The 24,968-nt window shown below is 34.9% G+C and overlaps 1 protein-coding gene across 1 annotated transcript; it reads left to right on the top strand.

The window, feature by feature from the left end:
• Nucleotides 1–1,714: 1,714 nt before the first annotated feature.
• LOC127972748 (alpha-2-macroglobulin-like protein 1) lies at nt 1,715–23,678 on the top strand. The gene is made up of 36 exons (XM_052576496.1): nt 1,715–1,814; nt 5,466–5,649; nt 5,963–6,119; nt 6,279–6,331; nt 6,449–6,469; nt 6,573–6,741; nt 6,837–6,921; nt 7,030–7,153; nt 7,842–7,947; nt 8,028–8,137; nt 8,552–8,723; nt 8,815–9,029; nt 9,505–9,568; nt 9,682–9,827; nt 9,956–10,105; nt 10,530–10,709; nt 10,793–10,877; nt 10,945–11,077; nt 11,209–11,434; nt 11,538–11,664; nt 12,131–12,252; nt 14,285–14,336; nt 15,153–15,236; nt 15,371–15,547; nt 16,012–16,093; nt 16,275–16,431; nt 17,718–17,792; nt 17,896–18,058; nt 18,434–18,627; nt 18,737–18,952; nt 19,216–19,334; nt 21,388–21,478; nt 21,570–21,638; nt 22,315–22,420; nt 23,240–23,288; nt 23,544–23,678. The coding sequence occupies exons 1-35, from the start codon at nt 1,750–1,752 to the stop codon at nt 23,278–23,280; spliced, it is 4,320 nt and encodes a 1,439-aa protein (XP_052432456.1). The 5' UTR covers nt 1,715–1,749; the 3' UTR covers nt 23,281–23,288; nt 23,544–23,678.
• The last annotated feature ends 1,290 nt before the right edge of the window (nt 23,679–24,968 follow it).

Here is a 24,968-nt window from a genome sequence, read left to right as displayed (position 1 = left end):
ACCTTTATTTCAGAAGCTTTCTGCGGGAGCTTGAAGAAAATATGATAGATTTTGCGATTTATGTATTTATTTATTTACATTTTTTTATTATTATTATTTTATTTTTATTTTGTACAATTATTTTGACCTGGAGTGAATTTTCTTTTAACCAAAAATTACTATGTAATATTATTGTATTGTTTAAAAACCTACTAGCAGTGTCAAAAATGATTCAGTTAACACAGGTTTTTTTGGAATGGACTTTATCGTACTGAATATTTCTAAGCAACGGTAGCAACCAGTGAGCAAAATATATGAATATATTGGATATGTTTAGAAAAAAATATTAATTAACAAATAAATAAAAATGATCTATTTTTATTTGTCTAGTCCTTATTTAAATTTGCATTTTGTTTACAATAGTTACAGATAACGCTTTACATTTTCCATTTTGATCAATGCAAATGTCTAGGCTTATTTTGTAGCATCCACAAAACGTGTTTTATTTAACCAGTGGGTGGTACTTGCTTGGAAAGCTGCTCCTTGTTGTGAAGTGTCCTGGTCTTGGTTGCTGACACGCATAAGCTTGTGATTAATACAGACACTGTCTTTGGCATGATCGTCAACAAAAAAAAAAACAACAACAAAAAAAACAACAACAGCAAGATCTTTAAATTACATACTCGCTATAAAGAAATAAAAAGTATCTATAACCTGTTTAGCAGGAATTGGAAGAAATACACCTCACTAATTAACCAGTCCATTATTGAATCACCAAGTTGGAGGTGCAGTGTTGTTGTAACAAAAGCTGTCCTCACCTTTTACATTATTCCACATACACCTGTGAGAACCAACACCCTCTCAAACATACTAAATGCCATGTGTATTTTTTCAGGGCTCTTGATAATATATGCATCAAAAATTCAAAACGGCGATGACACACGTAATGTACATTTTTAGAGATTTCATGCACACAATTTAACAGTTTGATTTTCTGCATTATTTATTTAATTTATTTTATTTGTATATATTCCTGCTAATTTTATAATGTCATACAAAATATATAAAAAGTATCATCCATATGAATAGTTCAAGAACAAGTGTTACAAGGGTTCCATTTAATTTAATATGTTCTGTATAATGAATCGTTTTTTAAATCTAATTTTATTTTATTCAATTTAATAAGTGCTGTATTATTAATTAATTAATTTTATAATTTTTTCACACACGCACGCACACACACACACACACACACACACACACACACACACACACACACACACACATTTCATATTTTATTGTGGACTTTAATAGTTTAGGATGTTTGAGGAACAAGGATTAAAAGTTATTAAAATAATTAATGATTGCCTGTTAATAAATGAACAAACAAACAATCAAATAAATAAATAAATATCATTTTTAATTTATTTTAATTTATTATTTTTTTAATACATATTGTTTGTTTTTATTGTTTCTCTTACTATTAAACGTTTCCAGGACTTTTATTTGTGACCTTCATTTATGTTATATACAGTACATACATATATATAGGATGGAATGAATTAATCAATATCCAATTACTTGTTGCACAACACAAGAGTAAATATGGTGATCCCAATTTTTCCTACTCCTATCATACCATTGGTCAACTTTTCTTCCCTCTGTGTGGTAGGACAGGGAGGAGGACTTCAGAGGTATAAAAAAGTGCACTCTTGTGTGATGGGATCAGTAGGCGAGATCTCTACGCATGTGCTGGACTGACTGCTCAGAATGCTGCTGTTGCTTCTGCCGCCGCTGCTGCTGCAATGCTCCTTAACAAGCGGAGCCACTGATCCGTAAGAGCCTTCATAATTTTTGTTCACACAAACAAGATAGCAGAAGGTAGAGTAATGAGTAAAACCTGCAAAACGAGGACTAGACAAAAGTTTAGAACAACTATACTTTTCTGATCATGCCACACTTAAAAAAAATGTTTGTTTTGTTTTCTTTTACTTGCCGGGAGAGATACAGTGATAATGTTTCAAGTTTTATGGGGAGCATTTTGATGACCATATTTTACATTAAATAGTTGGTTATGAGGCTATAATTTGCTATTTTAGCTATTAAATCTGTGAGTTAAAGTCAGTATTGGCCTACCCAGCAACTCAAATACAAAATGAAGACCGAGCAGTGTTATGCATACATAACACTAAATAATGCTAAAACAATGGAAAATACAAAATAAAATAAGAAATTAAATAGAAACAAATGTGAATGTGCAGGGAATTCTGGAAACTTTCTGCTTAAAATTTAATTTACATCTTTACTATCGGTCAAATGTTTAGGATCATTGGTATTTTTTAAAGATTTTTGAAAGAATTATCATATGCTCATGAGCCTTTGGTGGCACAGCCCACCAGAGGGCAGATAAGAAAATGTAATCCACAAAATAGGAGGAGGTCAGGGCAGGCAGCCAACGATCACAAAACAAATCAACAGTCCAAGATCAAAAGCACTTCCAGATCCTCCTCAACATTAACAGACCTGAGTCCAGGAGGGAGGAGGACCAAAGGCAGAAGAGGTGGAGTGATGGAGGGCCAGGTCCATGTGAAAGTGGAGGAACAGGGGACTGAGGCAAAACCAGTGAAGCGGGATACCAAGGCGGAGCAGGGTGCCAAGGCGGAGCAAGAAGCTAAGGTGAAGCAGAGAGTGAAGGTGGAACAGGAAGCCAGAGTGGAGCAGGCAGAGCTGAAGAGCACCAGGTCAAAGCAGAAGACCACCAGGGTTGGCAAGCAGAGCTGAAGATCTTCTAAGTGGAGCAGATGACCTCCACAGCAGGAAAGACTGTAGCGAAGATCCCTACGGCAGAGCAGATGAGCACCAGGGTGGAGATGATGGAGCCGAAGACCACTTCAGTGGAGCTGATGGTGCAGGAGACCACCAAGGCAGAGGTGGAAAAAGAGCACAGAGAGGTTAACAATGGCCTTAGTGGTAGTAACAGTACAGACAGACAGTTCAGAAACAGCATCTTTGGCTGTAACAGGGTGAGTAGAGAGTTGAGAGTTCAGGGCAGCCCTTTTGATCATGACAGGACAGGCAGATAGTTCAAAGAAAACCTCCTTGGTCATGACAGGACAGGCTGAGAGGTCAGGGGAAAGCCTTTTGGTCCTGACAGGACAGACTGAGAGTTCGTAGATGGCCTCCTTGATCATAACAGAGCAGACAGAGGGTTCACAGGCTTTCAATTCAATTCAATTTTATTTCAATTTGTATAGTGCTTTCTACGATACAAATCATTACAAAGCAACTTTACAAAACATTAAGTTTCTACAATATTTAGTAGTAACTTATTAGTGGTGACTGTCAGTTTATGTGCATATGACAGAAATGTTCAGAAAAAATTAATACAAGATGTAGTCAACCAGACGATGAACACTATTAACAGAAATTATTATATGCTGCAATCACACTTGTATCAATATTTGGTAGTTTTGTGTGATGTCTCAGGGTTAGCATCATCTCTTCTCAGGGGTCCAGGTGTCCAGACTGGAGCTTGTGTAAATCCTAGTTACCACAGGAAGTAAATCCAGTGTTAAAACAGAGGTAAAAATAGAGACATAATTAGCTTAGCTGCTGTATCAATCAAGTAAAATTAATTAGTTTAATCCAAGCTAAAGACAACCTTCATGAACATAACAGGGCAGGCTAGAAGTCCTGGACAAACAGGACAATCCAAAAACTGCCTCTTTTCTCATGCCAAAAGTAACTGACAAAGAGATTGAGATCAGCCTCCTTAGCTGTGACAGGCGAAACTGAGGGTTCAGAAATGGCCTCCTTGGCAATGGCAGAGTAAACAGAGAGTTCAGAAATGAACTCCTTAGCTGTGACATGGTAAACTGAGGGTTCAGAAATGACCTCCTTAGCCTTTGCAGGGCAGTGAATTCAAAGGTGGTCTCAGTGACCATGACAGGAAGGACAGGGAGTTCATGAATGGACACCCATGCCATGAGAGGAGCAGAAAATAGAAAACCTCACCAACTCTACAGGTTCTGCAGTGAATTCCAACACTTCTGGAGGTTATGCTGCTGTAGTAACTGTATGAACAGTCTCTTGGCTGGCAACTATTTTATGATAAGATTCAGGAGCGGGGAAACATTCCTCCTACCTGAAGGATAACCATTTAAAATCAAGGCGTAGTCTTTTAAACTATAGTTAAAGATCCCGTTTTTTTGAAGCTTTGATTGTGTTTACAGTGTGCAATATAACATGTGTTCATGTTTTGCATATAAAAAAACACAGTATTTTTCACACAATTCACCTATCTGTATACCGCTGTTTTCACTGTCATAAAAACGGGCTGATGACTTCCTTGTTCTATAAAGTCCCTTCTTCAGAAATACGTAACGAGTTCTGATTGTGCCATCTAGTTAACAAAGCGAAACAGTGTTGCCCTTTGTGTAATAAGTTACAGAAACTGTTAAATGCACCAGCTTAAATAATAAAATACACTTACCGGTTGTGGTCCATAAACAACACCTTTTCCAGACTAAGAGGAAACTGCTCCATCTTTCAAGAATAATCTTTGTGCGAATCTGGCATTAAACTGATTGAGATTGAGGAAGCTGTCCTCAGCAAAATGAGCTGCACATAGTTTTACATGTGGATTATAATTTTCGGGAACCGAGTTTAACATAAATTGTAACCATTAATCTACAAGTACAGTGTCCCTGGGAAGCCCAAACAAAGGTGATTGGACTCCGAGATGTAAATAACAGTGTTTTAAGGACATGGCGACAAACACAAACGCAGCTCTTCCTCTTCCCCGTCAGAGCGCAACAAGACCACGCCCCACTTTTTGTGAATTCATGTGGGCGGAGGTTAGTCAAAAAACTGTTTTAGTGACGTCATTACTGCAGGAACTAGAGGGATGTAGTCCAAACGGGTCATTTTTTTGTAGGCAAATTCTGTTAAATAAAATATCTCGCTTGAAATTGAACTTTGAGCTTTTTTACAGATATTATTTATACTCTAACAACAACATTACACACTAACTAAAGTTTAAAACATGGGATCACGAAGAAAGGGACCTCTCCAGGCAGCCATGATTTTATTGGTTAATTTAGTCCTGGGGTGGAGTGCCCTCTGGTGACTATCAAGGGCACTCCAGCAGGTAATTGTAACAGATCTTCAGTGTCATATGATCCTTCAGAAATCCTTCTAGTATGTTGATTTTATGCTTAAGAAACATTTCTTATTATTATCACTGCTGAAAAAATTGTGCTACTTAATATTTTGTGTAAATGATTATACCGTTCAAAAAGGTTGGGGTAAAATAATTTTAATACTTGAATTCAGCAAGGTATATATATATATATATATATATATATATATATATATATATATATATATATATTGCTTAAAACAACCAAAGGCTCTTGCAACACTAAATTTATGCTATAAAAGTATCTTACTGTCAGGCTCTGAATATATATTTTGTTTTCTTTCAGCATCTACATGGTGACAGTCACTTCCCAGGTAGTGGGTGGCAGCACAGAGACTCTGTGTGCACAGATAAATGAGCCCAAAGAAACACTTTCTATAGTGGTAACTTTGAGGACTGACAATCTCAACCTGACCATCCTACAACAGGGTTTCATAACAAAGGATTTCTACAAATGTGTCCCTTTTAAGGTCAGTATAGCCTACTCAGTACAGCTCAGAGAGTAAATCTCTATTCACAGTGGTGGTGTATCTGGTAATGCTATGTTATAGAGATCATGGCCCTTGCATAATGTCTGCACAACACGTATAAAATTGTATTAGGTTTAAATAGCCTATTCATAATGAGAAATAAAATATGGTTAATGTGTAAGTAAAACCCACATATTTTACAGTACTGAATTGTTCAGTGATCTCTGCAGTCCTGATGCTGCTGTCTAATTTATAGTCTTTAGTCTGTTTGTAGATTTATACACTCACTGTTTTCTTGATTTGTATCTTGCAGGTCCCTGTAGTCACTGAAGAGTCCGTTGCATCCATCAGTATTGTAGTCAAAGGGGGCAAAACATCTCTAAACAAAACCACTCAAATCCTCGTAATTCCCCCCAAAAATCTTCTTTTCATCCAATCAGACAAGCCTATCTACAAGCCTGGGCAAACAAGTAATACTTAACTTTGTAAATTATTCCAAAGCAGTTTAAGTTGTCAGTACTTATTTGTTCTTGTTAATATGAGCCTGTGAGTCTTTGTGTAATATATTGTTATATATTGTTAGAATATTGTTTGTGTTAATATTCTGTCTCAAATTTTCTCTTCCCCAGTTAAATTTCGCATTGTGTCTCTGGATTCCAATTTCTTGCCTCGCAAACAAGTGGTAAATTTAGTTTAATTTATGTGATATTATTTTATTTTCAGTTGAAGTGATATACCCGTATATATATATTGTTATTTTGCCCTAATTGAAATTACTTTCTTATGTCTTCTCTTGCAGTTTCGAACTGTAGAACTCCAGGTAAAATCCGTCAAGCAGACATGATCTGTTTATGATTTGTTACTTTAATTATTGGAATCTGATTCCACTGCAGGCTTTTTCATTATGTGCCACTGTTGTTTAGGACCCTTATTCAAATCACATTGGGCAGTGGTTGAATCAGACCACAAGGATTGGCATTTTGGATCTGTCCCACTCTATGTCTCCAGAAGCTACTCAGGGTTTATACACGATCACTGCTTGGGATGAGAAGAACCAACAAATATCACACAGCTTTGAAATTAAAGAATATGGTCAGAACCAGAAATCTGCTTTTTTGTCAATCCATTACTAATCAGCGTGTGTGTTTTATTGGATTAAAAGTATTTTTACCATGTGTCTCTTTTAGTTCTGCCAAAATATGAAGTGAACATCAATTTTCCCTCCATTTTAACCATCCAGGACAAAGAAGTCACTCTGAAAGTTTGTGCAAAGTAGGAATTAATTACAAATATAATATTCATTTCTTTACAGATAAATGAGGTGCATACGTGTTTCAATTATATTTTTAGCATGTTAAATATATTTTTTACTGTCTTTAGATACACTTATGGCAAGCCTGTGCTGGGGTCTGTGAATGCTGAAGTGTGTGGGCAGAGCTATGGTTACTATTGGATGAGACCTTTCTCTGACATGGTTAATGTATGCAAGGAATATTCAATGATGGTGTGTTACCCTCTGCACACACAAAACTTTTACCTTTTGGAATCCTAAAAACACTGTAATAATTATAATTTATCCTCTTAAACATCATAAGGTCCCAATTACAAGAAATAACAATGAGCTGATATTACTGTATTGAATATATATATATATATATATATATATATATATATATATATATATATATAGCATATATATTTTAGGTGTTCTAAATAGCAACTTCCATATTGCTTATCAGTGCTTTTCAGAAGTACAGTTCAAGTTAGAGTAAAGGTTAAGGTCTTTAACCATATTTCAAAGACAATATTCAATAGATGTCATTAAGAAGGTGGGTAAACAACACTCAGTTAATTGCATTCAATGTATATTTTTATTACATTTTTTTAAATAATAATTTAAACTATAAAACATTCATAATTTCACCTAGCTGCCATTAAGATGCAACTAAGTGTCCGCATTCAGTTTGCACTCAAGTGTATTCTAACTCCAATTTGGGACACTGTGTAAAATGTAAATAAAACAGAATGCTATTTACATTTTTTATTTAAAGGTTACACAGCAATTTTTTATATATCTGTAATAAGTACTCCTTATTAAACATAATGCCAAAGTGTACTTTTTCCACAAGGGTCCATATTGCAACATATAATATATTGTCTAACTATTTTTCTTCTCCCTCTTATTCATTCAGACTGACAAGACTGGCTGTGGGTCTCAGGTGGTAAATGTGACAGAATTTGGCTTGTCTTCAGGAGGATCTTTCCAAGTGAATAGTAAAGTTGAAGAGTTTGGAACAGGTGAGGTTGGAAAACACTGGCTGTTGTTTATTTTAATTCTCCACAATAGAGTAATAAAACATGGACTTTTGTTCCTCCAGGAATAACTATGGAGAGTTCTACCTCAGCTGTGTTTACCAGTGAATATGTCAATGCAAACTTTGAGGACACGCCAGATACATACAGGCCAGGCATGATCTTAAAGGGAAAGGTAACCGCTGGCTTGAGGTCATTTGCTACTAATTATTGAGCGAATGCTCCAAAAGTAACTTTACAGTCCATGTGTTTTAACAACCACCATTATAAAAAAGTTCATAGCTGTACCAAAACTTTTCTTTTTGTCTGACTGTAAAATGAAACATTAGTAAACAACCTGTTTAGCGGTGAATACATTTAAGGAAAGGACATGACGTGTGGTCAAGTATGGTGACCCACACTTGGAATTTGTGCCTGTATTGAGACTCGAACCCATGACCTTTAGGTTACAAGTTACAAGACTCTCTCACCATTACGCCACAACTGCCCAGTTAGCATAGTTATATTGTGTACAGGGAATGTTATTTTCATTCGTGAGCTAATCATTTTGTCTTTCTCAGCATTTTATTATTATTATTATTATTTACAGGTTGTGGTCACTAATTCACAGTCCAGCCCTATGAAAAATGAGCCAGTGATTTTATATGCACATTATGGTGGTAAAAGTCTCAATGTGACACTGACGACAGACATCAATGGCACTGCCCACTTCTCCTTTAATACTTCAGATTGGTCAGAAGAAACCGTGCAGTTACAGGTTAGTGGTATTTTTGTTTCTAGCATGATGTTTATGTATATAATTTGGGTATAATGATGATTTTCAAACTATTTTTTATTAGGTCAGTCATAAAGGAGGTGAAGAACGGACTGATTTTGAGGCTTTTAGATATTATCCATCAGACTATCTCTATGTAAGACCATTTCACTCCAAAAGCAAAAGTTTCCTGATGTTGACGAAGGGTCCAGAGAAGCTCAGCTGTAAAAGTGATGCAACAGTGATGGCCAGTTACATCATTCAGGGCAGTGCGCTGAAAACAGGCCAGAAAACCTTGGATTTCTTCTACATTGTATGTTTAATATTGACACTCTTTTTTTTATTCTAAAAAAAAAAAAATTCCCCACCTTTTTATTTAAAGAAGCATGACATGCCAGTTCCATATTAGTTATTAGCCGATTTTAAATATTTATTTGATTATCTGTGTAGGTCTATATTGGAACCTTATATATTATGTATAACTTATAAATGTTTTTCATATTGCACTGTCTATTTTTAAATTAAGTTTATTTAGACAAAATAGTCCAGATTTTATTATTGACCACTTATTGCTGCCGTAACATGACAATAATTAGCAGGACTGTACAGAATTTTAATATGTTTTTTTTTTTAGTTTTTTTTTTTTGTTTGTTTGTTTTTTAGTAGAGAAAACTTTTCTTGAAGGTTTTTAAATCTTGTAGCTATTATCACAAAGGAGAAACGTGAAGCTGTAGAACTCCATAGCATTACATAAATTGTCATACAGTAATAATCTTCATGCACTCCAGGTCTTGTCCAGAGGCAGCATGGCTCGAAATGGTCTTCTGTCTGTGAATGTCTACACTGGAAGAGGTACACAGCTCTTTGTCAGCAATCATATTGTTCTCTTGTTGTAAAAGTGTACTACATTGTGGTTCAGCATACGCCTTTTCTTGTTTCCATAAATTCTCTCTCTTTCATAAAAGAAAACAAAGGTGAACTGACATTCACACTAAAGAAGACAGCAGCTCTGACTCCATATGCTCAGGTGGTGATTTACACAGTTCTTCCCAATGGAGAAACAGTAGCAGACAGTACGAACTTCCCCATTGAAGAATGTTTGCCAAACAAGGTCAGAAAATCCCACATGAAATCTCATTTTACAACTCAATATGCCCCTCATGCTTTTTTGTATGTGTGTATATATACATTATATATTTATCATCAGTGTGTCATGAGAGCGTGCCTGTGCTTTTACAGGTGTCCTTAAAATTCTCATCTCCCACCACACTACCTGGAGAGAGGACGTCTCTTAACCTGCATGCCAGTCCTGGCTCCTTATGCTCCGTGCGGGCCATAGATCAGAGTGTGCTGCTGTTAAGACCGGAGGCCGAGCTGGATGCAGCCTCTGTATGTTACACAATAACTAACATCACAACTATAACTGTTAGATAATCTTTATTTTAAAAGAAATGGGTCAGGGACATTGCACTATATGTATATAGTTATCAAATTTGATAACTATATAGTTAGAAAGATTTGAATAGATGTGAAAGTCACTTATTTCACAATAAGCATGTTTTAAATTTCTCCAAAGAAAATTAATTTGTATATTTTTAGGAGTAAAAAATAGTAAAAAGTAAAAAGAGATAAAATATATATATAAAAAAATTCTTAGTATTTGGAACGTGTTATAAACTAGATTTTTTTTATTTTTTTTTAGTAATGGACACTTATGGCAATTCTATATAATGTTTTTATTTTTATTTTTTTATGATTATTAGTAAATTGCCTTGTCAGTGCTACGGATCAATATCTTGTTATTACTCTACAGGTCCTTGGAATGTTACCAGTCCAGATTTTGTCAGGTTACCCATACAATGTCGAGGAGTGGGAGCCTAACACCTGCCGACCTCCCTGGGAGAACCCCTTTGCTGAACCTGCGAGACGCAAGCGCTCCCACTTTTATTACCCCTACTATGACAACAGAAATGATGCCTACAACATTTTTAGAGTAGGCTGCACTACATGTCCTCCAATTTCTTCTTAATCTCACCTTGCACAATGTAACATACTGTTACACTTGCTTTTTCCTAGGCAGTTGGAATCAAAATCGCTACCAACTCTGATGTGAAAGCACCTGTTGATTGTCGGCGTTATAGCACAATGGTTATGGAGGACTGTAAGTCACTTGATTTGGAAAATGCCCTTTTTATTTGATTGTATTTATAAACTATCAATTCAAACAGCTGCTGTGGACAATGGTGGGCTCTTGGGCTTTGCCGGGCCAGAGATGGGGTTTGGTTCAAATGTGGGAAAAGATACACAGAAGATCCGCAAATTCTTTCCAGAAACCTGGATATGGGATCTTATACCTGTGGGGTATGTGTCTTGCACCGTGGCATTGCTGAATATACTGTATAATTCACAGTCCTTCTTAATTATGCAGAAAAAAAAATGCTTAACATTAAAAACAAAACTGTTTCAGTAAGTGTTAATCATTTTAAAACCAGGAGATCCGGATATGTGGATGTTGCAAAGATTGTCCCGGATACCATCACTAAATGGGCAGCAGGGGCTTTCTGCACATCCCCTGTCGGGTTTGGAGTGGCCCCCAGGACTGATCTCACTGCTTTCAAGCCCTTCTTTGTGAGCCTCGCCCTCCCTTACTCTGTAATCCGTGAGGAGGCGTTCACGCTTAAAGCCACTGTATTCAACTACCTCCCCAAATGTATCATGGTAAGCACATTTAATGTGTTTACTTGTTTGTTTTGGAGCAGGTTTGTAGTAAATCCATTCTCCTGTAGGCTGCCAATATACAAATCTCTGTCATTTAATAAAGGTGAAGGTCACGCTGGCAAACTCACCGCAGTTCACAGCTCAGTCGTGCAAAGGCTGCACTTACACCCAGTGTGTTTGCTCTGAAGAGAGCCAAACCTTCCAGTGGATTGTTACACCCTTTGTCCTGGGTAAGCCAGATACTTTGACTTCTATATGAGCAAAAACAAACTGAAATTTAATTCATTTTGATTCCCTAAACTGAAAGCCATATCATATGTTTGATCATGTTTGTACCAGGACACAATAATACACATATAATATGTATTTCTTAAAGGGACCGTTCATCCAAAAATTTAAATTCTGTCACTTTTACTCAACCTCATGTTGTGCCGAGCCTGTATGAATTTCTTTATTCTGCTGATAAAAAAGATAGTTTTAAGAATACTGGTATCCAAACACAAATGAAGTCGATGGGAGCCAAAACAGTGATGATGACAGAATTTTTGTTTTCGGATTTTATTTTTGGGCGGACTGTGCATTTCATTTGGATATACTTTTTTGACAGTGCCGTAATTGTTTACTATAGCGAGCCTCAGGGAAACTTTGTTTCTTCTGTGACTTCAATTCACTGTCACTGGTGTGTGTATTTTACAGGAAAGGTGAACATTACAGTACGCGCTGAGGCGGTGCAGAGCCGACAACTGTGTGGCGATGAAGTGGTGACTTTGCCGGACAAAGGCAGAGTTGATACTGTGATGCAGAGCATTCTGTTGGAGGTACGTGCCTTCACTGTATGAGAGCTTTTAGAAACCATGTGATTCACTATTCAACACCAACAAACTAACAAGTCAACAGTAAATTAAACTGTACTATACTATACTATAATTACTTTATTAATACATTTTCTGGTCATACTGTGTTGAAACAGTGCTCAGTGTTCTAAAGAAAACAAACACTATTTTTAGACAATAGCTATTAGGGTTAAGAATGCTATTGATGACATTGCTCCTGTAAAAGTCGGTAAGAAGACCGGCAGACAAAAATCACCTTGGTCAAAAAAAAATCTACAGCAGTACAGAGTATGAAAAGACAATGCAGAAAAGCTGAGCGGATGTGGCGGAAGACAAAACTTTAAGTGCACTACAGCATCTATAATGACAGCCTTTATGCTTTCAATGTGTATCTAGCAACAGCTAGACAGACCTTTTTTTCATCAAACCTTATAAAAAGTAACTTAAATAACACTCGCACTCTTTTTGCTACTGCTGACTTTACAACAGATCTCTTAGAAGGGGCGAATGCCTCATTTCTTTCTGGGACTTTTCCAAACTCCCTGTAAACTGCAGCTGTTAATCCCTTGATAATACCATATTGAGCAGCTATAGACTACTATACTACTACTAGGCAAGATTATTGAAAAAGTAGTTTAATCAGCTCAACAACTATTTAAACTCAAATTAATATCTGGACAATTTATTATCTGTTTTCTGACCACATGACAGTACAGAGACAGCGCTCATTAAGATAATAAATGATATTTGCTTTAATTCTGATTCCGGCAAAATATCAGTGCATGTACTACTAGATCTTAGTGCTGCATTTGACACTGTCGATCATAACATACTACCAAGAGAGACTGGAAAATTGGTTCAGGCTTTCTGGTATGGTACTCCAATGGTTCAGGTCATATGTTCTTAGAAAGGCAAGTTTATTTATATAGCACATTTCTTGTTGACCTAGCCTTATCTCCAAATGACTACAGCTCCATTGATTCCTTCTGTTAATGCACTGATGAAACTGTAGTTGGATCTGCCGGAATTTTCTTCAGTTTAACAAGGAGAAGACTGAAGTCATTGTATTTGGAAACAAAGATTATCCAGGTGAATGCATACCTTGACTCTAAGGGTCTAACAACTAAAAATCAAGTCAGGAATCTTGGTGTGATTCTGGAGACAGACCCTAGATTCAGTAGTCATGCCAAAGCAGTAACTTAATCAGCATAATATCATCTCAAAACATTGAATGAATTAGATGTTCTGTTTCCAGTCTAGAGAAACTTGTTCTTGCCTTCATCACCAGCAGGGTAGACTCAACCCAAATGGTCTCCTCACCGGCCTTCCCAAGAAGACTATTAGACAGCTGCAGCTCATCCAGAACTCTGCGGACAGAATTTTGGCTAGAATAAGAAAATCTTAGCCTATCAAACTAGTCCTCATGTCCTTACACTGGCTTCCAGTTATATTTAGTACTTTTACATGTTTATAAATCACTCAATGGCATAGGACCTAAATACATTGTAGATATGCTCACTAAATATAAACTTATATAGTCAGTTAGAAATACCAAAGGTTCACACAAAGCAAGGGGAGTCCAATTTTAGTTATTTTGCTGCCTGCAGCTGGAACCAGTTCCAGAAGAGATCAGATGTGCTAAAACATTAGCCACATTTAAATCCTGACTCATCTGTTTGCACTGTATTTTATATATAATAATTTTCTATCTTTAACTGTTTAAATTAATTTTAAATACATTTTTAAATCATTTAAAAAGTTTTAAATGCCTTGTTTTATTGTTGTGATGATTTGTTTTTTTATTATTTTACTTCCTTTTACGTAAAGCGCTTTGAAATACAATTGTGTATGAAACTTTTTTTATATGCTATATAAATAAACTTGCCATGTCTTGCCTAAATTAATGTGTCTATCATCCATCCATCCATCCATCCATCCTTCCATCCTATCTATTTTCTTTTTTGTTTTGCTTTGCTTGAAAAATATAATTGACACTGTGATTACTCGTATTTCTCAGGCAGAGGGATCCAAACAGTCAATAACTCAGAATGAACTCATCTGCTTGGCAGGTTAGTGGCATTACAGTGTGTTGTGTTGTCTATAATAGTTTTGTCTTGATTGCTACACACAATTCATGAAACAGTTCACCATTTTCTCACAACTATAAACACAATCTCAAAAATATACACCAATTTGTGCAAAATTCAAACTTCCAGGTCAAAATCAAATAGTTTATTTCAAAACACGTTCCCTTTTTCAGACTCAAACTTTGGCCTCAGATGATACACAAACCTGTCAAATTTAATTATATTCGATTTGTATTGTGTAAGTAGTATTGAAACCCTCATAGTCAGTCCATGCAGAAAAACATGGTCAACTATAGTGCTTTGTATTTCATCAGGAACAAATAAAATTTGTGCAAACAGCGTTAAAAGTAGGATTTAGGACTGCCTATGCATAGGGCCTGTGATCTTGTGGAGCCCCTGTGTTTGACTCTTAATTTGTGACTTTAGTCTTTGCAACTCTACAGATCTTCTTTATGCACCAAGAACTTGTAACACTCCAAAGAGAAAGGAAATAATTCAATTGCATCATATGACCTCTTTAACATGCTATCATTTACCCTATACCACAGATAATAATTTTGACCTTCAGTGTGTACAAATTATCGAAAATCCTGCTTACGGTAATGCATTTACCCTCAGAGTCTATGATGCAAGGTATTGCACTGGATGTTAAAATTCTCATTTCAAAAAGTCTTTAACAGAAATCAACTTCCAATTTAAGTTTTTAAACAATTTTAGTTTTCACAGATGAAGAAAATAATTGTCTATGGTAAATTAAAGCATGATTTCTATCTGACATATTTTTCTCTGTTCTATTAGACCGTCCACAGGAGACATCAGTCTCTCTCACTTTACCCAAAGTCTTTGTCAAGGATTCTGCAAAAAGCTTTGTCACTGTTCTGGGTGAGCCAAAAAAATATGCTGGCAAATGTCTTCATAATATAAGTTTAAATATTTGAAATATTCTGTGATCAATAGAATTACTCTTATTGGGTAGTTTTGGGTTGTTTTTTATTATATTGATGGTTATATTGTAGGTGATCTGATGGGTCGTGCTCTGAGAAACATCGCTGATCTGTTGGCTATGCCATACGGCTGTGGAGAGCAGAACATGCTGCTTTTTGCCCCAAATATCTACATCCTTCAGTACCTGGAGAGCAGCAGGCAACTCACTCCTCAGATTAAAGACCGAGCAATAACCTTCCTGGAGAGTGGTGAGGAAAACTGTTATTAAATTATCATTATTGTGATACTATTTAGATATACAAATGTTTAATTTTTTTATTATTTTATTTTATTTTATTTTTATGGAAAACTTGGCAACAATTCTAACTAGGAAATTACTGTTTGCAGTCTTATTAGTTTATTTATTATTAATAATAATAATTTGTTAAACTCATAAAATAACATTACTATGAACATAAAGACAATTAGTTCAAGCTTATTTTCAAACTAACTCACCAGAGGTCATATCAGCTGGATTTGACTGATGATAGTTTCATCACTTTGATTGAACAGATTTAATTCTGTGATAAATCGAGAAATATTAAACTCCAGTAAACAAATTCAGTAATATTAACTAGCAGTTTTTAAATATAAAAAAACAAAAGGTCCAGGTGTCCCCCCTTTCACCATCCTTGCATATCAGAGATTGTGTGTGTGTGTGTGTGTGTTGCAGGCTATCAGAGAGAGCTGACATACAGGCATGATGATGGATCTTACAGTGCTTTTGGGAGGACTGATCCTTCTGGTAACACCTGGTGAGTCTGGTACAGAGACAGTGACTTATATTATGTGTTACTCTGTGGATTCTGGTACATGGGTTTAATGCCAGTCTATTCACACTGTGTTTTTGAAATATGGCTGGCAGAGAAATCCAATAAATCCAGATTGATTTAAAATTATTTTACGAGTATTTTACAGAAATGTTTGTGTGTTCAGGTTAACCGCATTTGTGATGAAGTCTCTCAGTGGGGCAAAGAAGTATATATTTATAGATCAGGCCAACATCGATCAGGCAAAGGATTGGCTGGGTCAACAACAGCAGAAGAACGGCTGCTTCGCCTCAGTGGGGAAACTCTTCAACAACATGTTGAAGGTGAAGTTCCTCTTACATGCTGATTTGATGTGGTTTCACCTAGTCTAGCTGGTCTCCCAGCCAGGCCCGTCTGCTCCTCAGCCTGGGCTTGTTTGCTGGTTTACGAGAGTCAACTTGCTAGGCTGAAAAAGCAGCTGAAGACTATAGTTTGATCTAGCCAGGAGACTAGATCAGATGAATCCAATTAAGGGTGGTTCAGATGTGTTTGTTTTTCAATGTGTGTCAATAAAACCTGCCATTTCTAAAAAGTTGACAGTGCACATGGACTGAACATTGGTATCTTTCTTTTGTGTTCAGTTTGCAGGAGAGGCTGATTGTGGGATAATCGTGTGTTATACAATAGGTGTGTCTGTTGATTTATGATGAAATTTGTTGTCAATAAATTTCACTGGTTCAGGCAGGCTACTAAAATGATTAGTTCAGCCAAAAATGAAACTTGAGCCATAAATTACTCACCCTGAAGTCATCCTAGGTGTATATGACTTTCTTCTGTCAGACAAACTCAGTTAGAGTTATTTTACAAATTGTCTTTTATCTTTCAAGCCATTTTATGCAATTTTTTAAATAACTCCAACTGGATTCTGTCTGAAAGAAGACAGTCTTTTACTGTACGCCCAGGATGACTTTAAGGTGACTTAATTTCATTTTTGGCTGAACTAACCCTTTAATTCTTGAGGACTATCCTGTTGCTATAATATTATACTGTAGTTTTTGCTCTCTAACAAAAAAACTAAAATGATAATAATAATAATATTTGTCTAGTTTTGCATTTGAAATATCTTAGCATCCTTAAAAAAAATACATAACATTTACAAGAATATATAAATCAAAATATATAATATATATGCATATCTTAACATTTAACAAACAAATAACAAATCTTTACAAATGAAAAATGTAATATATTATTTGAAAACTGAAAATTTCTTGACGCTTAGGAAAGAACACAAGAAAGTAATGCATGTAGAAAAGAGGAATAAATAGCAAAAGGATGTCCAACACAATTAAAGGGAACCAGAAACTTGTGTTACATGTGCTAATGGAAAAAAAATTGAGATGACACGAAGAGCATATATGAGAAGCTGTCAGCTGTCAGAACTAATGGAGCAGAGTCATTTACGGATAGGAAACTGCTCCTTAGTCTGCTGGTCGTGGATTTCACACTTCGGAAATGTCTGTTAGATGCCAATAAAGTGAGGAGATTGAAATTCTGAGGGTGGGAATGATCTTTGATGATGCACTCTTGCATGTCTAAATGTGTTTTTGCCCTGCTTCTGCTTTCCCAGGGTGGTGTCAATGATGAAGTCACTCTCTCTGCATACATCACCGCAGCACTGCTTGAGTTAGGAGTTCAGAAGTCTGTGAGTAAAACCCTCTTTATAGCTCCTAAGAGATGGACTCTCTAGTCACAGAGAACTTAATACAGATAATGTGAGTAATGAAGTCTCTTGTGTGCTTTGTAAGGATCCCATTGTGGTGAAAAGCCTTGAATGTCTTATGGAGGCTTCCCATAACATTACCAACACTTATGTGACCGCCTTGCTGTCCTACACATTCACTCTTGCTGGAGATGAACAGATGAGACAGAACCTCCTCTCCAACCTGGACCGGCAGGCCAAGAGACAAGGTACTATAGATTAAATAAGACAAATAACAGTAGTAAAATCCTTACAGTATCTTTAAGGATGTGCAAAAAGATTTATATGTTTTTATTAATATACATTGCATATTAAATAGAAAGTCTATTCTATACTATATTATACTATACTGTAGTTATTGTGCTGCAGAAGAGAAGACTGCAAATCAAATTAGGTACATGTTAACTTAAAAAAAATGTTTTGTTGTTGTCTGTTGATATATTTTGTGTGTGTGTGTACCCACAGTACCAAATTCTCTGGACCCCAGTTTGAAAACCTCTAATCTAGTATAATCCTGCTGCTTTTAATAATAAACACAACCACCAGCCTTCAATGTTCCAGTTTTCTTGCCCTGATTATTTTAGGTGTTGGACGATACTGGACTCTGGATAATAATGCGCAACCATGGGGCTCTGTGGAGATAGAGATGAGTGCCTATGTGTTACTGGCGCTGCTCTCGGGACCCACGCTCCCTGGATTTGGACTGAACTACTCTGCTGGCATAGTGCATTGGTTAACCAAGAAGCAGAACGCGTATGGAGGCTTCTCCTCTACACAGGTAATGTTATTTATCACATGCAGCTTTATTTAGATCCCTCTCTGTATTTATAATGCATTTTATCATTATTGATTGTAAGTCGTGTCGCTAACTCTCTCTCTGTGAACAGGATACTGTAGTAGCACTCCAGGCCCTCGCTAAGTACAGTGCTGCCACCTACAATCCAGAAGGATCCATTACCATAACCGTGACCTCCCCCTCAGGCCAGAGGAACCAGTTCACTGTGAACCAGAACAACCGGCTGCTTTACCAGGAGAAACAGCTGCAGGAAGCTACTGGCAAATACAAGCTGAGGGCAGAAGGCAAAGGCTGTGCGTTTGTGCAGGTCTGTGCACTGCCTCTTTTGATGCACGTACTGAGAAATCCAAGGAATACTTTAGTTCATTTAGAAATGAAAGTTTTCACTATTTACTCACCCTCATTTCATTGCAAACCTATATGACTTACTTTTATCCATGGATCACAGAAGAAAGTCATAAGGATTTGGAATTATATAAGGATGAGTATAATGCATTATGACTATTTAAGTGTATAAAAGTGATATAAATCACCTCGTCTTTGACATCATTCTGTGTTTTTGTCTCTCAGTTTGCCTTGCACTATAATATCCCACCTCCTCCAGACTCTTTGGCCTTCAAAATCAGTGCAGATTCTGGGGTTTGCAGCAACACAAAGAACACAGCTTTTACACTAACCACTATTGTAAGGTGAGATAAATTGTTAAAAAAATACCATCATGGAGATAGCTATTATCTATATAATACACGCATGTGATTTTTGCTAATTTAATTTGTTGCATCATTAATCATTTATTTATATGCCATTATTTACTATGACTTTGTCTCTACTGTGAAACAAAAAAGAGATATCTTCGAGAATCTTTACACAGCTCTTTTACACACAACAAGAAAAAAAAAAGACCAAATTCAGACAAAAAAAAAAAAAAAACACTAAGAGTGTTTAGCCTGTCATTACATACTTTACATACTTTACATTACATACATACTATTGGTCAAAGGTATTTTAAGTTTTTTTACAAAATGTATATTTTTACTTAGCAAGGATGCATTGTTTTGCTCAAAAGTGACAGTAAAAACATTATAAATGTGTGTCAGTTTTGATGAAAAACTAAAAACACAACTGTTTTCAACATAAATAATAAGAATAAATTTTTCATGCTTCAAATCAGCATATTTGAATGATTTCTGAAAAATCATTTTAAACTGACTATTGGAGTAATGGCTGCTGAAAATTAAGCCTTGCCATGAATTACAGTATGTTACAAAATATCCAAATATAAAATAATTTCAATTTAATTTAATGTAAATGTAATTTATTGATCTATTGACTTGCTGTATTTTTGGTGAGAATAAAAGGCAATCAACATCAAGTTCAGAAAATCAACAAACAAACATCTATAGATCAATGAAAAAAAAAGAAGCTTTTTTTAACATACATTCTAAAAAATACTATCAATTTGTATTGTTAATGCACCCAGGTAATTTATTCCAAGCAACAGAGCTAGTATGTGTGTGTGTATGTGTGTGGATGTCTTGCTAAAATTCTTGTTAAATTACACATTTTTGACTGAGCTAAAGCAGCCATATTTACTCTGTCCAGGTTACTGTCCAAAACACAACCCAGATATTTGAATCCTTGTTTAGGTATAATAATTTGATCTCAAACCTCTACCTCTAACCTAGAGCATTCTTTTTTTCAATTAAGGTAAACCAAGCAAAATTATATAATTTAAGATTGTCCCCAATCTAAAGACAGATTATTATGGCAAAACCATTAGAGGACCTCTTCGATCTCTCTACTTAATATATTTTCAATGTTTTCTTTCCTATCATGAGACACAATTATTGCTGCATTACCTGCATATAAGAAAAGCTCATTAGAACAGGCTCTTTTAAATCATTAATATATAATGAAAAAAATAACAATAATGGACCTAATACATTCCTTTGTGGAACCCCATATGAAATGGTCAAACAATCTGAAATCTACTATTTGATACCTATATTCAAGATAAGGCAATCAATTTACAGGCTGCATTACTAAAACCCATTGCTTTAACTTTTAAAAGCAGAATATTGTGATCGACTGCATCAAAAGCTTTTTGCAAATCCAACTTAACTTTATCCATTATATAATCCATTAATTATAAAATTGTTATTTCAGTGGAGTGTTTTCCTCCTTAAACTAGACTGAAACTCATACAATATATTATATATATATATATATATATATATATATATATATATATATATATATATATATATATATATATATATATATATATATTATAATTAATATAGTCTTCAATCTACTGAAATATAATCCTCTGCATCACTTTTGATAAAGCACTCAAAACTGACACCGGCCTATTATTATTACACTTAAACCTACTGCCTTTCTTAAAAGGGGGAATAACTCTTGCTTTTCAGGATCCTTTCCTTTGCAAATTGAAAGATTTATAATATGTGTAACCATAGAAATCCTCACTGGAATATTGTCTAAAACTGTTGCTTTACTACTTTAAGATTCATTAATTTCTTACTGTCCTTTACTTTAGTAAACAAAAAAAGAAATTAGTAACTTAATTAGTATATCCATTTGACTCTATAAAGAAAGAATGAATACAGATTTAACCTACTTTGTGGCCTAATAGACTATTTGCTGTCTGTCAGATTACATACAGTTAAAAATGTGTGGTTGTGAACCCTGTTTGTGATTGTTGGAACGATTGTATGACAGGTATAACGGCACACGAGCAGAGACCAACATGGTGATCATTAACATCAGGCTGCTGTCAGGGTTTAAGCCAGATGAGACATCTTTACAGGCTGTGAGTGACACTTGAAGGTCTCCAGTCCTCTTTTGATATCAAGTTGTGTAGCCAGCGTTTGATTCGTTCTCACTCACTTCTGTCTCCACAGCTGAGAGAAGACCCCACCATCAAACGTCTAGATCTGGATGGGGATCATGTCATTTTCTATTTGGATAGTGTAAATGTTTTATTTAAATATCTTGAGGGGTTCACTGATATTTTGACAATAAAAGGGACAAACTGACCCAGTTCACAAAAAAAAAAAAGAAAAAAAAGAAAAGAAAGTAAACAGACAAAAAAATGTACTCACTCCAAAATGTAGATGTGTTTGTTTCTCAATCAGAATCAGTTTGGAGAAATGTATCACTTGCTCACAAGTGGATCCTCTGCACAGAATGGGTGCCGTCAGAATGAGTCCATCCTCTGTTGTCCTCTCACATAAAAATTCATCAACATGCAGGTTTAGAACTGCTTTGACTTTAAAACAGTTCTCGATCTGTGCATATTTCTCTCCTGATTCAGATGAGAAAAAATGTGTTGGTGAATATTAATTGACAATAAACATTTTACTTCACAAGACATTAGTTGACTGGAGTTGTGTGGAATACTTGTGCATTATTGGGATGTTTGATGGACTCTCATTCTGACAGCACCCATTCACTGCTGAGCAAGTCATGTGAAGCTAAATTTCTCCAAAACTGTTCCTATGAAGAAACAAACTCATCTACAACTTGGATAGCACAAGAGGGTCAATTTTAAGCAAATGTGTATTTTTGGGTGAACAATTCCTTTAACAGATTCTCAAATTTCCACAATCCATAGAAAATAAATAATAACTTTCTCTTCCTTTCCAGTTGAAAAAGAACGAGCTGAAGTCCATCAGCCTGCAGCTCGTGCAGGAAGTACCGGTGCACAACCTGAAACCAGCTGTGGTGACCGTATATGACTACTACAAGACCAGTACGTGTTTTTTCATCACTGCAATATTTGACACAACATACTGTATTTTCCAAAAAATAAAATAAAATAAATAAAAATAAAACTACATGCTTAGGTCCCTATGAAATGTTTTATTTTTTCTTACCATATGGTTTATTGTTACCAAGTTCTCAATTTTAGCATGTCTAATTTGAATACATAAAACAAGTTAATTTATTCAAATTTATTCTTAAATAGCCATATGATCTTATTACAATTTTTTTTTCTCAGAAATTATGTGTTGTGTATTTACATTTTTCTTGTTATCAAATGAAGGCATTATACATTACATTCATTTAACTTTTAATCATTGAAAATAAATCAAACTTTATGTTTTGGCAAACAAAGGGGATTTACTATTAACAATAAAACAGTTTTAATAATAATAATAATAATAATAATAATAATTTTAGTAGTAGCACTAACAGTATAAGTAGTATTATGCAGCCTACATTCCACTGAACAATATCTCTTGCACAGTGTCTTCAAGTTAAACCGAACTTTTATTTTGACAGGTTGCCGTGAATACTTTTAAAATGTCTGTGTGATATCAGAAAAATTAAGTTTTTATGACTGGACACTGCAATTTCGTCCACACCCCGCTTAATATAATGGCAGGGAAAATACTGATGTTTAAGTTTCATTTTTATAAATCTTAGTGACATCATGATATAGCTAAGCATTGCTTAGTTGTGCTTTACGAGCCTGTATTTCATCTTACCATAATGCATTTTCATTTTACTGAGACAAGCTCAACAATGCAGTGCACATAAAAATTAGGTTGTGTTTCGATTCCTCCAGGTGAATTGTCTGTGATTGACTACACCTCCCCATGTGCATAAACACTACCGTAAGTACAATAAATTTGATCTAAAGCTCCATTGGTATATTCAAATAATTTTAGCCTACTCTTAAATTTGATCTCCCAAATACATAGCCATTTACGTTTTCTATTTACATTAATAATAATTATATTTCTTAAGCACCAAATCAGTATATTGAATGATGTATAGCTAAAGGACGCACATGAATGTATTATAATGATTTAAATAGATATGTTATATTGCTTGATTAAATGTTGATTGCCCCCTTTTTTTTCCTCCAGGCGATGATATGAAGTGTTAATGGTTGAAGAATTATACACTGGAATATATGGCAAGACAGATAGTCTTCCATCACTTTCTTTTAATAAAATCTTATTGTTTTTCTTAAATCAAAATTTCTGCATTATGCATTTTAGTTGCTATTATACAATTTCTGCATCAGAAACATTTGTGTCCTGTGATTATTTATCTTTATTATTACTTTACATACACTTAAAAGAATAAGCTATATATCATTAGTGCATATTTGTCAAATATTAAATCCTGGTTTCAAGTTTTAAATCTTTCCCAATCCAATTATATATATTTTTTGGGGAAAAGCACACATCTACCAATATGCATATTTCTTACAATATTGCAGCAGATCACTCTATATTTTAATAGAAGTAGAACTGATATGTTGGTGTGGATTAATTAAACTCTCCTACTGGTTTAGTAACTTAAGTTTTAAACAAGATTTTATCGCCAACACATGAATGCTGCATTCAAACTTTCTGTTTGCTGTTGTAACACTCAATAACATCTGTATACTGTTTCCCCCTTGAGTGTTTAAAAGTAGCACAGTCAAAAACTGTTTCCAAACCACTCAGATGCTTGATATCTCTGCTTAGCAAAAGGAATTCATATTTTAAAATGCCTGTTAACTTCAGTAATATCATGTTAGAATGCTAATTGAGAATATTCTCCTACTGCTGCCCACTAAAGCGGTGTCAGTTTCACAGCGTTATAGGAATTACCAAATAATTTCAGCAAACAATCCCAACAAATTGCATCAGCAAACAACTCACTTCAGAGAGACTAAAGTGTACAGTATACCCCAAACAGTTCAGTATGTATTGCCTACATATTGCTCAAAGACTGAACTGATACTCACTAACTTCTCAAAGTTTGAATTCTAAAGAGATTGAATTTTTTTTTTTTAATGGCTGCCCTGCAGAAAATGGCTGCATATTTAGTGATATGATTTGAAAGGCAGTTTCCCCATGTTTAGTGTTAAAATCATAATAAAGTCCAAGTTAAAATATATCTTTGAATTTATTTTTAGGGCTGCCTTTCAGCACATGGCTCCATATTTAGTAATAACCCATATATTTAAATATATGAGTCCACCTGGAGTCCAAAAGACAAGGTTTATGCAGATCTTAAAAAGTCTTAAATTCATAAAATCATGGCATTAAATGTTGCATGCACTGGGGAAAAAATGAGAATGAGTATGTTTTCCAAAATAGATCTAAACATCCTTAAATCAATATATATATATATATATATATATATATATATATATATATATATATATATATATATATATATATATATATATATATATATATATATATATATATATATATATATATATATATATATATATATATATATATATATATATATATATATGTGTGTGTGTATATATATATATATATTAGATA

This window comes from Carassius gibelio, chromosome B15, assembly GCF_023724105.1.
Source record: "Carassius gibelio isolate Cgi1373 ecotype wild population from Czech Republic chromosome B15, carGib1.2-hapl.c, whole genome shotgun sequence".
Taxonomy (NCBI): Eukaryota; Metazoa; Chordata; class Actinopteri; order Cypriniformes; family Cyprinidae; genus Carassius; species Carassius gibelio.
This window is presented reverse-complemented; position numbering and strand designations above follow the sequence as displayed.

Bases quoted from the DNA above. Each gene is read 5' to 3' on its own strand.
- LOC127972748 (XM_052576496.1), top strand. From the start codon at position 1,750: ATGCTGCTGTTGCTTCTGCCGCCGCTGCTGCTGCAATGCTCCTTAACA. The intron at 7,948-8,027 runs GTGAGGTTGGAA...TTGTTCCTCCAG, and splicing joins AGTTGAAGAGTTTGGAACAG to GAATAACTATGGAGAGTTCT. The intron at 9,030-9,504 runs GTATGTTTAATA...CATGCACTCCAG, and splicing joins CCTTGGATTTCTTCTACATT to GTCTTGTCCAGAGGCAGCAT.